The sequence below is a fragment of the Amblyomma maculatum genome, chromosome 3 (assembly GCF_055883805.1).
Source record: "Amblyomma maculatum isolate TAMU_Amacu chromosome 3, ASM5588380v1, whole genome shotgun sequence".
In the NCBI taxonomy this organism is placed as follows: Eukaryota; Metazoa; Arthropoda; class Arachnida; order Ixodida; family Ixodidae; genus Amblyomma; species Amblyomma maculatum.
Genome location: NC_139346.1, coordinates 204388785 through 204403019, shown reverse-complemented (window position 1 = coordinate 204403019; position 14235 = coordinate 204388785). Strand labels below are relative to the sequence as shown.

The window sequence follows — 14235 nt, the reverse complement described above, 5'->3', positions numbered from 1 at the left end:
GCTATCGCGTTAAGAGGCTGGCGTAACTCAATACAACGACGTTGCGATAGCATCAATGGCTTGATATAAGGGTCTGCTGGCGCACAGATTCCTGGCCCAAAGAATTGGAGGCGTGCCGACCTGTATGGCCGCCGTAAGCGACTGGTTGCCAGGTGCGTCAGCGGTGAACACCAGCTTGACGTCGCCGGCGTCGGAAACAACCAGCGCGGGTGCCGCAGGGGAGGGCACCCGTCCGCCGGGCCTGTACAGGGTGTGTTCGTTGCCACTCTCCGGCACCGTGTACTCGCCCAGGGCGCCGTTGAAGATTACGCCCGTCAGGTTAGACAGGAAATGGGAGCCAAACCTGCATATAACCGGCAAAAAAGACATCAGCGGCTGCGAACAACATTGGTTTCACTAAACAGGTACAGCAACGTTGGGTACAGCCGTATACCATTCCCATTTCGAGTTGTTGAATTCGGCTTCGTAATATACCACATGCTAGTCGTCCTGGTCGTTTCGGGCTTGATTTGAGGACGGGAATTATTTTTCCTTAACTACAAAGTTTCTGTAAAAGCCGCATAGCTCGTTTTTGTAGCCGATATGGCTAGCCTCATGACGCTGATGAATAAATGCTCATCAGTGGAAACCTACTCCACTTGAGAATATGGGGGGGGGGGGGGGGGGGGGAATCGCCTTAATAATCAGACTGACGTTCATTACAGATTCTTAGGCAGAGAGACGTCTTGATTTTCTGGCTGAGGTTCATACTCATGCGAAAAACGAAATAATTAGCTGTTTATTTAGAGACGAAGAAGCGATGCTGTTTGTTGGGAAAATATGGTCGTGAAAGGAAGTAGTACTGGGACCTATAATTCGTAGACAAATGAGGCGAAGTTTACACTGTTCTGCATAGGATACTTAATGAATGAGGTAACGAACAAATATCGTTAGCGAGTAAATTTCGACATTGCGCTAAAAACTGTTCATACCAGGAAGGTCAATGGACTCATACACGAACTCGTAATTAGCATGTGTACACTGATAGCTTTTTTAAGAGAGCATTCACGTTGCTATTGCCCCATTTGTGAATTTCGTCATCGATCTACGTCATCATTTCACTTGAAAGAGAGAATTAGTATCATAAAATTCATAAGGAAACAAAATTATTTTCTGGTGAACTCTAAATGCCCTTTATCTTCAGGAGTGTCTTAATTTCGCCGCACATTGCAGCACTTCGGCTTACTGTATCCAAAATGCGAGTACACGGTCGAAAAGTTTCATATCAACGACGGCATTTTACTCGCACCGGTACCACGTTGGGCAGTCGGCCATGGCTAACCGCGTGATATTGGTTGTGGCAGCTTCGCATAAATAAAAATCTAGTTGGCCCGCCGCTGTGGTGCAGTAGTCGCCCGACTACTGTGCCGGAGTACCCGAGTTCGAACCCGACCTCGGCGGCTGCGTTTCGATGGAGGCGAAACGAAGAGGCGTCCGTGTGCTGTGCGATGTCGGCGCACGTTAAAAATCCCCAGGTGGTCGAAATTACTCCGTAGCCCTCCATTACGGCTCCTCTTTCTCTCTTCCTACTTTCACTCCCACCTTCCTCCCTTACCTTACGGCGTGGTTCAGGTGTGCACAAAGCGAGTGTAACATATACTGCACCTTTCCTTTCCTATGAACCTATTATTATTATTATTATTATTATTATTATTATTATTATTATTATTATTATTATTATTATTATTATTACCCTGTCGGAAAAACTACAGAAAATTATCTATTGTTACGACAGAATTCCTGTGCTGTTTTTGACGGGAAACTTGTTGTGACAACAGGACATTCTGCAGTAACGTCAGAAATTTCTGTAGTTACAACAGAAAAGTAGTACAGAACTGTAGATAACAGAATACTACAGAAAACTACAGAACTACAGAAATGTACTACATAACTACAGAAACATCTGACGTTTACGATAGAACTACAGAATATTTTGTCGTATTTTTGACACGGTTCTGTAGATTTTTTCGACTGGGCATTATTATTATTATTATTATTAACCAGCAGCTGCATGCAGCTCACCATGGGAGTGAATTACCATCCGTAGCCCTCAGTGCAGCTCCAGGGAGAACGTTTAGCACCTATGAGCAACAACATTTATCACTTTCCACTCACACGCCATGCAGTTCGCTAACGACCACGGCGACGTCTCCTGCGCTGTCAACCACGGCCACTGCTTCTGGCACGCCCGGGTCGCTGAGCGGCGAAGTGCCGTCATCTTCTCCCGTAGATTCTCCCTGCAGTGATGCGAGCACAGACTGTCATCGACGGAACACTTGCGGTTGATGCCCACCCACTACGAAAACGAAACGCCTCCGATTGGCTAAGATGTAAAGGTGGTCAACGCTGGTGTTAAAGGAACATGCTGGCACCGAGTCCAGAGGTGAAGGCGTCTTCGTACATTGAAAGGTACTAATTAGAATACACGGGTATAAAATCGTTGTCTGCGTAGTTTACGAGTTTACTTGTTTGTGGAGCAAATAACTCAACCGTAAAAAAAAAATTAAAAAAGAAAGTGACGGAGACCGATGTGCATGGCGAGCACGGCATTCAGAAACCGCAAATCTGAATTAGTTGCATTTAGGCGCAGTACCATCCACTCTAAGCTGCGCTTGCAGGCTATATTAGTCTCATTTTGGCATTAAAAAAGAACACCAGTAAAAATTTTTAATATGTGGACATCACACGAACAATTAATCCCTCGAAGCGTAACCAGGAGCGAATCAACCTTTCAGATGCGACAGTTTCGTCCGCAGTCACGAGAAAGGCAGAAGTGGCGATATATGTTCAAACAGGATCCTAGAAAATATTGGGTTTGTGATGGAACTGAAATGTAGAAGACTGCCACCCCTCCGGACCTATATATGAAACAGCCCATCACAGAACTTTCTACAAAGGTAGTTGTTGCGATGCAAGGTATCAAATCATAAATTTCTTCAGTACATCTCAGCTTCGCCAACGATCTGTTTCAGCCCGTGTACCGTCGCAAGCCGCGTTGTGACGTCACCTGAACGTAGGAAGCTGTGGCGTCCATGCGTCGTTCAAGGCTCTCCTTGAAGATCTCGACGAGTGAGCGGAACTGGGCAGGTAGCTCCTGGCTGCGCATCAGGGGTCCCAGGGTGCGGAGCAGTGACGCGGCCATGGCCAGCGCTGGCCCTCCGCTAGGCGCTGCTGACGTTAGCAGCCATGACCCCATGCTGCACGACACGTTTGAGGGAACCGCCTCGCTGGCTTCGTACCTAGCTAGGTCGTCGGCGGTCAGCAGGCCACCTGAATACCAGTGTTTTTTTTTTTTTTGTTGTTGCTGTTTTTTGCAGGCATTGGTTGGGTTTAGTCTATAGGGCTTAACGTCCTATAGCGATACAGGCTCTGATGGAAACCGCAGTTGACGGTTCCGGATGATTTCGGTTACATGATGGTTTCTTGAACTTTACCACACGCATGCGAGTTTGTCGCTGCGTCTTCTGCAGGGATTACTCTCCACATTCAGAACAGAAAACGTGCTTGTAGGACTCAATCAACTGCAGGTACCGTGAGGACTCATCGGGACAACAATCCGCTTTTTGTGTACCGTATTTTCGCTAGCTTCCTTGTTTTTTCTTGCATAACGAACGCAAGCAGATCGCGAAGAAGCGCAAACCCCAAGAAAGGAGGCACGAGCAGTGATTTTCCTCATGTAGCAAGAGAGACGTAGAGGGTGGGTAACCAGGCAGTGTTCAGGTTGGATACCCTGCACTGAAGGAAATGGAGGACCGGATATAAAGGCAGGGGTTTATGTAAAGGCTAATAACGTCAGTTAGGGGATGTGAGTGTGGCAACATCTTCCGGAGAGTGCCCAAGCGAACCAAATACAGTAAAACGAACTTCACCATCTCTGTAAATGCCATAATGTAAGCAATGCGTGATAAAAAAAGAACAAACTTTCTGGCAACTGGCCTGACAGAAATTTTGTTTTTAAATTTTCTGCCATTTCACGAGTTCTTATTTCTGTTCGCGACTAACAGAAAACGTATGCGAAATTTGCAGAAATTATATCTTATTCCCTGCCACAGCGGTATCAGTTGTGCATGCTGTCGCCCCACTCGCAACATCGGTGACTTGGCAACGGATGCTGTGAGGCAACTTTATGGGTGCCGTGGGGCGTTGACGGCGTCGAAAGAGAGATTTGCGCTGCTAAGACTTTCTCCTTAAAAACAATGCTAAATGAGGAAAAATGGATTAAGAGAAAGTTAGCCTTAGACAAGTTTTCAGTTTTTAGAGAAGGAAAGTCATGTAAAGTAACAGTAGAATGAAAACAGAAACGTACAGTCTTTGTCAAAAGTTTAGAGCCCAGGCGGTTTGCTTCTGAGCCACAACATGCTGTTCGTAATGCATTCGCAGAGTTCTAACTTTACTGAAGGTAAGAAATTTTGTCCTACCCTCTCCAATGTGAATGACTTCCACGAATGCTCAAGAGGCGCCACTAGAGAGATTAGAAACAGACCCCTTGGGCTTTAAACTTTCGGCAAAGGGTGTACATATAGCATAACAGACAATTCCTGTAAACTTAGCAGAAGTTTTTTTGTTAGTCGTAAACAGAAGTAACTCCTAAAATTGAAAGAAATTATCCCATTCCACGAAAGTTTCTCTTTAAACGTCGTCAACACTCGATCGTCCATAAAGTTGCCTCGCAGCATCCGTTGCACCAGCACCCGCCTCGCATTCAGGACGCACCAGGTTCGATCACTGGTGCCGCTGGGTACCCACCGGTTTCTCAATGGGTACAAGAATTCCCCCGGCCAGGTGCTCGGCTCTGATGGGGTGAAATGCTTGGGAAAGAGGTCATGGACCAGTAGTGGCCAGTAGAACAACAGCATGCGCAAATAATACCGCTGTGACAAGGACCCATTTCTCCTCTTTCTTCTAATTCACTGACATCCACATGGCGCCAGTTTTAGCATCTTGCGTATCAAAATTGTGACGCAGCCTTTTTCAGACACCGCTTCGTGAGTATCATACACTCCGCTTCCCATCTAGGATGCATCTGCTTTGTAAGTAAGATGCAGTTTGCAACAGAAATTTGAACCGAAAACATGCACACTTTTGCATGCATTAGCAATGTTCCGGCACGTGCACGTGCAGGTAGCGGCTTCAAAAATTGGGAATAACTATTGCTTTTTCCGTGAAGGCTTGTTTCTGTTAACGGCGTGTAACCAATATTCTGTGCATAAGAACAGATATTTTCCTTAAGATACTGCATTAATACCGTTTCTTGGGCTAGTTGGTTCATATTTGTACTGTGAAAAACTGCGCCGAAATAAACACACCACAAGAAAGAAGACGGGACAAAGACGCTTTTTGTCCCGTCTTCTTTCTTGTGGTGTGTTTAGTTCGGCGCAGTTTTTCACAGTACAAATATTTTCCTTAAGAATGCCTCTAATTTTACATATATGTTCCTCACAGTGCAGCTTGGTTCTAGAGAAATTTGCCGGGCGTACGCACCGGCAGCCGCGATGTCCTGCAGCATCTGCTTGGCGATGACGCCCGTGTAGAACTCTTTGGCGCCAAGATTGGCCACTCGTCGCAGGGTCTCGGACAGCGACACCCGCCGCAGAGTTTCCCCTTCGCGCAAAAGCTCGTCCTTGCCACCTTCGCGCACAAACTGCGACCTGCAAGAAAGTAGTGCGCAAGATGTCGATAGGAGACGAGCGCTTCTTGCGCATATGTTGCTACAAGTTTGGGGGCACGGCTTCACACGTGGAGCGAATTCATGGGAGAAAAAGAAGAATAAAATACTCTCTAAAGGGACCAAGCTTTGATCTAGTCGCCTTCAGCCACATGAGTCAAGTCGTCGGGGAAGGAAAATGGGCTATTGCGCCAACTTTCTGGTGGCTGCAGCTGCTAAATGCTTTCGTCGCTTGGCCTCTGCACGATATATCGTAAGTATCACTTGGCGTCTGTAACTGAGCTCGCTGTTACGCCGGAGCTGTCGTCTGCGCACAAATGCACCCACCTGAGTTCCGGATGGTTCCAGAGGTCTCCGCTCTTGCCCGACAGTACGCGGCCTAGAGAGTCGGTGACGTTGAAGCCCCGCTCGCACAGGTCAGCCACGGGGTCCACCTTGTAGTGCCAGGCCAGGCGGCCGAAGCGCTTGTTGGCCAGCTCGAGCCCCTTCAGGGCACCGGGGACGCCCACCTTCTCCACCTCTGCGCCAGATGAAGCAGCAGAGCCGAACTGTTTCTTTTTCCGTGCTTCATACTAGCGTATATGCAGGATGGCAATAGATCTGAATGAAGTGAGCTAACGCAGCAAGTGGAGTAGATTTGGCTGGCACTCTCCGGTCATGAAGTTTTTACATATATCCCTAAAGATAAAAGTATGCTTAACCGATGTATCCTACCAATTGTGCATTTGCTCTAAATCTACAGGCTGTCTAACAGCATGAATTAGATGGCGGTGGAAGAACGAGCAACAGAAAATAATGGGTGAGCTGCGTTGAACCACAGAAAGGGTATAGTGTTTGTAAGAACACAAGTGCACGTTTAATTGAACGAAATCGACAGCAGTAACATTCGGCGGTCTGTTAGGTGCACGCTGTAAGAAATCTTTGTTGAAAAATACAGAAATTTTCTCTCAACGATCCTGTCAAACATTTTCCGTTCAGCCTTTTTTTCTGCTTTTAATTTTTTCGTGATTTCATAGTTTCTTTTGTTTAAAATTAACGAACTGAAATTTTCAGTAAATTAACAAAACAATATCAGTTATAGTTACGTTTTAGTTTTTACTTTCTGTCAGTTCACATGATTTATGCGGCAGATAACTGATAATATGTCTATGATATGTATATTTTCCTCTTTCATTCTGCAGTTATTTCGAATGGTTTTATGGCTGTAAAAAAGAAATTAAATAAGTTTCCTTTCTGTCATTAAATAGCATTTTTGAGGTGAAGGCCTTCATAGTCCCAACGCTAAAAAATCTGTCGGCGTTGACAACACTCGATGGCACCCATAAAGTTGGCCTTGCAGCAGCCGTTGTCTTGCCACCGAAATATCGAGCGGAACAAAGGAGTCACTCCTTTCTCTCTTGACCCACTTTATGCTCATAGACGTCATTAACGCACCTCAATGTGGAGCCACTATTTATCCCTTTCCGTATCAAAATTGCTACGCAACCATTCTTCGAACAGCCTTTTCGGGACTGCCATACCGTTTCGCTTCCAATTTAGCATGCTTCTAATATTTAAGTAAGAATCTGTTCGCGATAGTAAATTGAACACACGACATGCGTATCTCCAATTGTTTCCCATCCAACCGAGGTTTCGGCTGGAAAACAGAGAATTACTTTTTTTTGTTCGTGAACACGTTTCGGTAAATGGCGTATAACAGATATTCGTTTTATGACAACATAAATTTCCTTTAAATTTCCTCGAATTTCACACATACCTTATAGTGTAGATATATGGGAAGAGAGATGCGGGTGTCAGGCGGTCACGAGGAGTGATAACGTTTCGTGAGATTTGAGTGTTTCGTCGAATGGGATGGCTGTGGTTAGCGCAAGGAAGGAGTTAGTGCAGACCAATGAGGGAGGCGCACACCTCGCCTGCTTTGGTCAATTTCGAGAACACGATACTGCGCTACTCTCTGAACAGAAAATTTCACAAGGAAACGGAACATGACTGCGTGATCCTAACTGTGTATAACATTTTTGTTGTGTTACGTAAACGAGCAGGAGATATGACATAGCCACAAGCATCACTTTATGAGCGATGCCAGGAAAGGAATCAATATTGAGAAAAAAAACGCGCGCATTTGGAAAGTGGGTCCGAAGTAGTAGTCTATTTCAAGGAAGGAAAACACTGGCTATGGACCGTTAACCTCCCCCAGCTAAGCGATAAATGTTGTCTTATGCGTGGGAATTGCACGAGATAACTAAGTAACAAGAATCTTTAATTGTAAGCCTGCCCTCATTTAAAATAAAGAAGAAAATTAACTGTGAGAAAAAGAAGCGAGGACATGGGAGAACACAGGTGCGACAGAGCACCAGCGATAATCGCGTCGTATACGTGCTTATTTTTGTCCTCTTCGTAATGCGCGGTTTTAAATTCTCGAGACGAATCACCGACTAGACTGCATCATAATTTTATTCAATTTGGTTCCCGCCTTCATTTATTTGTGCTGAAACAATATGTTAGACTCCTCAAGGAGTGGAGATGCCCTTATTTGCAGCCCAGCCATAGAAGTGATGTCTTCAGGAAGTAGCAAGCAGCCTTTGGCGTCTCTTATAGCTACGCATCGTATAGAACAAGATGGCAGCCAGGGTTGACAACATTTTCGGGGAAAATCAGCGTCTCTGTAGAGGTGAACGCTCTTGCCGCAATAGTTAAATCGAAGCTCCTTTAGCTGGGGGTCCACATTCCACTTAACTGGCAACAATAACTCTCAGTCCATAAGTTAACAACAGCGAAATGCAGCGAACTGGTAATTCATTTTGGTGCACAGCTTCAAAGCACATATCTGCTAGCTAAAAATCTCTTTATACGTCGGAAATGAATAAACGTCAACTCTTTACGGACTGCCACATAGGTCATCGATCACATATAATCTATTGCTTCGCACGCGCGCTCGAACAATATTTCTGATAGCTGGAGCTAGTAAACCCCTTCTGGAAGATAGTTTAACATTAGGCAGTTTCAATTTCCATGTTGCCCACTTTTTTTCGACCACGACGGTTAGCAGACAGACGTATTTAAAGCTCGATGGACAAAACTGTCACAAAAATGGCGTCGGGCACACGTTATGACAGGTTGAGAATTCAGCGTTTGTTTCATTATTGCGCTGATTCTACTGCGGATTTTTTTGTTATGAAAGCAGTAGCAAAGTTTCCGAAGACGACTTGCCCAGCTCTGATTTCAGCTCGGATATTGAATAAAGCCTCTACCATCCTTGAACGTCTGCTAGTGGTCCAAAGTGAGCGTACTTTCAATTTCAGCTCGCTCATGAGTAGTTATGAATGCTTGCTGTGTGTTATCACTTTTTTTTTAATCTCTATTCTTTAGATTTTCAGTAAATATTCTATGTCAAGGAAAGTTCCTACGCGTACGGTATGGCTTCTTCAGCGCTTCGATCAAGTACGAAACTCTTTAATCCATATCTAGGCGTGTCTGACCACTCATCCTTCACAGAATTGAGCTCACTGAGCAAAGGGTAAACAAAGAGCGGATGTTATTGTACAGTAGACTGCCGTACTTCACGCAGTGTCTGACAGCCGTAACAATAGAAACCTCACTTTTGAATTCTAAATGCGACGAGAACATCACTCGGAACGTTGTACGAGGAATGACTGTGCAACAATTTTTATAAGAAATTTGGAAAACTGTCGTCAGATGGAATTCAGTGATACCGGACTGCCGAATGACGAAACTGCGCACCAGAGGCCAAAAGGGGGGAGGGGGGAGGGAGGGAGGGAGGGAGGGAGAGAGAAGTACCTTCGCCGGTTATGACGGGATTTCCTTGCCTCAGGTGTGTTTCTTGTGCACATGGAGGAAGGAAAACCTCGTGCATATGCTGTCGTCGTACTCGCCGCTTAGAGCTCAGGTGCCTGGACGACGGCTGCTGTGACGCTATGTTTGTGGCGCCATCAAACGTCCAGACAGGGACGTAACGAGGCTCCATGTTTGTTAGCGCGAACATGCAATGTCTGTTGGATGGAAGTGGACTGGTCCAACTATTTATATATAGGTGTGGTAATCATCTGCGTGGAAACAGACGCGAAGGAGTCTGGTACGTATTTGTGCTGCATCTGAACACACTGCGTCCCATTCACAGCACACCTGCTATTCCGGACGTGACGGAATAGCTTGCGCGGGAATGTCATGTCTGTTCTCTCAATAAACAGGCGCGATCATCGTGCAGCTGCACAGAAAGAGATGTGAAACAGCATGGTGCATTATGGGAACCCATTACCTCTCACTCGCAGCACACCTACCATTCTGGACGTGACGGAATAATCTGTTTGATGACCGAAGTGCGGATCACAGCCACTACCGCTGTGCTTGCGGTGACAAGATTAGCGTTCGCTATTTTCTTTTTTCTCGCGGTTCTGTCTTTGTTCATTATTCGGCTAAAAGAACAACTTGGAGTAAACGGGTGACCGGAGACGCACGCTTCAAGGTGACGACGCTAAACAGACTTTCAAAAACAGCTTTGCAGTGAAAATTTGTGGACCTGACAACGGGCGATGTCCGTTGCATACTTCAAAAATTGCATTGATTTCGCTGGTTCGTGCTTCCTAATAACCCTGTTTGCATGCACTTAGCAAAATCAGAAGTCAGCGTGACGAGGCAGTGACCGATATTATTAGTGTATCTGTGTGCAGTATACAGGGTGTATATAAGCCATTGAAGAATCAGTTCTCGGCGATGTTAGCTCCACCTGCCAGGACTACACCCGTGATTTTTTGCTCACATTACCGACGCCGATGTCGCATTTTCGGCGTAACGTCTCCTCGCCGGCTCCGCCTGAAGAGTTTGGTTCTAGGACATGCTGTGTGGGTGGCTCATTACCCATCGCGAGACATCTTGAGCGGGAAAGAACTATCTCCCTCTTTTCTACGTGGCACTACAACATGGTTTACGAGAGAATCCTTCGGGCTCTTTACTTTTGACTTAGGCTGTAAATGTTGAAAGCGAGCATTTCATTACTGAACGCTTGTCCACACTACGCACAAATACTTCTTGCCTTATTTCTTTGCTCGTTGTATCTGTAATAATAGCGTCTGCTTTTATCGTTTATGAGGGCTAACGCTCCGAAATTTCTCACGCTATGAATGCCTCCATCAAATCGCGACCGCCGTACGTGGCCTGGATCGAACGCGCGTAATTATGATCAATAGAAGAGTGCCGTTATCACTGAGCTACCGCGGCGGTCATTCTAGACTAGAGGAGTCAAGACTAAATTGCGGAGACTCAATTGGCCAGTCAGTCAACATTGTTCATTCATGTCTCACAAAAAAAAAAAAAACCCTCAGTGAAATAAATATTTATATGATTTCATCCGGCCAACAAGGAAAGCAAGCTCGTGGTGTATTTTGAGAAATGAAACTATCATTATTAAATTCCACCAAGAAACATTTTGCGTCGCAGACGAATATGTTGATTCAAACTGCAAAAACAAACAAAAAAAAAAAGACGGTCTAAATACATTGCATAGAATGCAGCATGTGGAAATACATATGTGGGAATGCTTTTCTGTCCCCAAATTGTCTGATGATTAGGCGCAGTTTCACCGCGATCTACAGCATTTCAAACAAGAACGTTCAAGCGCCGCGTTTTTTTTTTTTTTTTTTTCGACCGATAAAACTACAGCTTATGCTATGCGCATCCCGCCCTTGTAACTGTCCGCGACCTTGAGACCCCCATACGGCAACCTTTGATCGTCTCCGCACAGGTTGTTTGCAGTACTGGAGAAGCAACAGTAGTGTACAGTCCCGGCCACATCGAATCGATCCAGCAGCTGTTTTTGATTCCGCTTCGTCTGCTCCCAACGAAACACTGCACTTGGTAAGACGAGGCCACCTTGTTAGTGTGCCGAGACATTTCGCAATTTGGCGAATGCATGACGGAAACTTTACAGCCTTGCCATACATAGGCTGAATGGGCGACTGTGAAAAGGAGAGAGCGCGCAGAGGAAATGCGGAAGTCGTTAGGTTGCAGGCAATACGCCAGACGTGAAAAACGCAACCTTTAAGTCCGCTGCGCTGTTTCTCAAGAAACTCCTCGGTGGTGAGGTTCCAGGGTGCAGAAGACAGCGCCTCAATCACATGGGCCTGTTTGGTTGTCCTGGAAAGATAGATATGATCGACTTACCGATCAATGTCATCGCGGTGGGTATACTTACAAAACAAGGCATAAAAAACCCACCAGACGTTCATCCTTGTGTATTTTAGATTGACGTTAGCGCAGATGCTTAGACAAAGACGCAGGAGATACATATACGAGGATTTATCCTTGTGATAACGCCAGCTACAATGCTAACTTCAGTCCTGCCTTGAGTGCCTTCTGTCCGCGTCTTCTGCTTTTTTTTTTTTTTTTCTGGAGGGGGGGTGGGTCAAATACATTTCATGTTTTAACAATGGTGACATTGAGAGTATCCAAACGTTGCCTGGCGGACAGAGGTATGCTTAGAGGAATTAAATTAAAAAAAAAAAGAAAAACATTGCAATGAGCTGAAATAAACATCTGGAAAGGATCATTAGAATCTCAAATATATTCCATGTGCTCCATAATCATTCCTGAAGGCAATTACATACACCGTGCATCATACACGCTTCTTAAATTGTTTCCCCTCTATAGAATAACCCAATGTGTTTTCCATTTTTTGCTGCGTTTTTGTAATAACAATTACCTATTTTTGAATCATTTTCGTTTTACGTTTTCCACTCTTTTGCATGTGAGGCGAAACATAATTTTTCATCCCATTTCCGCCTTTTTTTTTTTCTCTCTTTCTTACTGCCGCCCCTTCTGACCTCCTGATCAAAGTTTTCCTAAACCTCTTAGTTCCTTCTTTTTCTTCTCTCTTCTCTCTGTTGATAATCTTTTTCTGGTTGCCAAAAACCGTGGTTAACGTAACCATGCACGGTGCTCGTACAGACAGCGAATTTTCCATTCCATTCTTCCACACTGAAAACGAAATGCTTGAGCATCGTTTTACACCAAGAGAGGCTAGTTCAAGAAATTAGTGAGTTGTTGGGCGACGACAGGCTATCGGTGTCATACGCTTTTATGAAGGTTTCGCTCATGCTCACCTGTTGTAAACGAGCAGGATGAGTCCCCCGCCGAGGCTCCACGTCTGTGGCCTCAGCGCCACATTGCACACGCTCATGGAGATGGCAGCGTCGACGGCGTTTCCCCCGCTGTCCAGCAGTTCCCTGGAGCCGTTCAGTGAGGACAGAAGCAGAAATTGCATACGCCAAACAGCAACCGGTATTGTTTGCCACCTTCGCATTTTTTTTGTCCTCACAAATTTCATACCTGAGGTGTTTTGTGAAAAGCAATGCCATTAAAAATGCGTCGGTATTGAGCAGGAAGAAGCTATAGTCATCCTGTGCCGCAGTTGTAAAAAAAAAAAGGAGGAGACTTAATTTTCCTTGTAACACTAGCCTAACGAATCGCATAGCGGTTGAAAACAATCCATAGACCACATATGTGAATGATATCAGCTCATAACCACGTAGACTTCCCTGAGCCAGAAAGTAAGAACACTACAATTAGTTGAGACCATGCTTTTAAAAAGGCACCATTGCGCAAAAAGCCCCATGGTTGGTGGTCGAAACCAATCTCTGGACGTCTATTGTAATCTGGTTCACATCAACACTCATAAACACCTCACTGAGTCAGAAAGTAAAAGCAATGCACGCAGGGGTCCTTTCTGTAGACAACTTCGTCCCCGTAACCAAGAGAGCAACCATTACTTGAGACTATGCTTGTAAAGGGGTACTAGCCATATAGCTAGCTTCCCCATTTGTTAATCAGTTGCTGCCGGAGCGAAGTGTTGCGGTTAATTCTACAACCTTAGGCTAAAAAGACGATTCAATGGCCCAGAAAAAGAAGTGCCAATTCTCGTGCTCGCCACTTGTAGAATTATATATTTATAGCTCGCACTATCACGTATGAGTAAATTGGCAGTTTATACATGTCTATAGCTTAGACTTAGAGTGTATAGCTGGGCTGTTCTAAATTGCGCCCCGCCCCAGAAGTGCATGGTTAACAAAGAGTGTACCGTGCGAGCAGTTTGCAGGGCGGATCCCAGGCCAGGAGCACGGGCGGTGCGTCGATGACCACAAGTGGTGTTGGGCTCTCGGGAATGCTGGTATTATAGAAGGCGAGCCGGAGCTTCTCGGCTTGCGGCAGCATGCGACTGAGCGCGAAGTACAGGCCGATCGCCGACACCGCCAGGTACACCAGGATGATGATCAGGTCGCTCCATCGGAACACAAACCTGCAGCGCCATGCAGTGTGAGGCACGTTTTATACGGCAACCACTGACCGCTAACGAAGTCATTGAGATAATTTCTATCGACGTTGAATTGGGCCGTAAAAGCAAGAAATTAACGTCAAATATCGCCCTTGTGCCTTCATGACTAATCGCGAAATGTGCAATACATGGCCCAACAAACTATTTTTATAATATTTCACTATTAATGAAATTACTGCAAAAGTCA

At 45.4% G+C, this 14235-nt stretch overlaps 1 protein-coding gene across 1 annotated transcript in view; it reads right to left on the bottom strand.

Annotated features, from left to right (window-relative positions):
* Positions 1-14235, bottom strand: part of LOC146197483 (scoloptoxin SSD14-like) — a 37943-nt gene that overhangs the window by 5689 nt on the left and 18019 nt on the right. Inside the window, exons 2-9 of the mRNA XM_084599323.1 lie at positions 13794-14012; positions 12820-12942; positions 11757-11854; positions 6032-6224; positions 5521-5687; positions 3047-3309; positions 2155-2276; positions 121-343 (exon numbers count right to left, since the gene is read on the bottom strand). Coding sequence (XP_084455449.1) covers positions 121-343; positions 2155-2276; positions 3047-3309; positions 5521-5687; positions 6032-6224; positions 11757-11854; positions 12820-12942; positions 13794-14012 — 1408 coding nt within the window. The remainder of the gene's footprint in view (positions 1-120; positions 344-2154; positions 2277-3046; positions 3310-5520; positions 5688-6031; positions 6225-11756; positions 11855-12819; positions 12943-13793; positions 14013-14235) is intronic.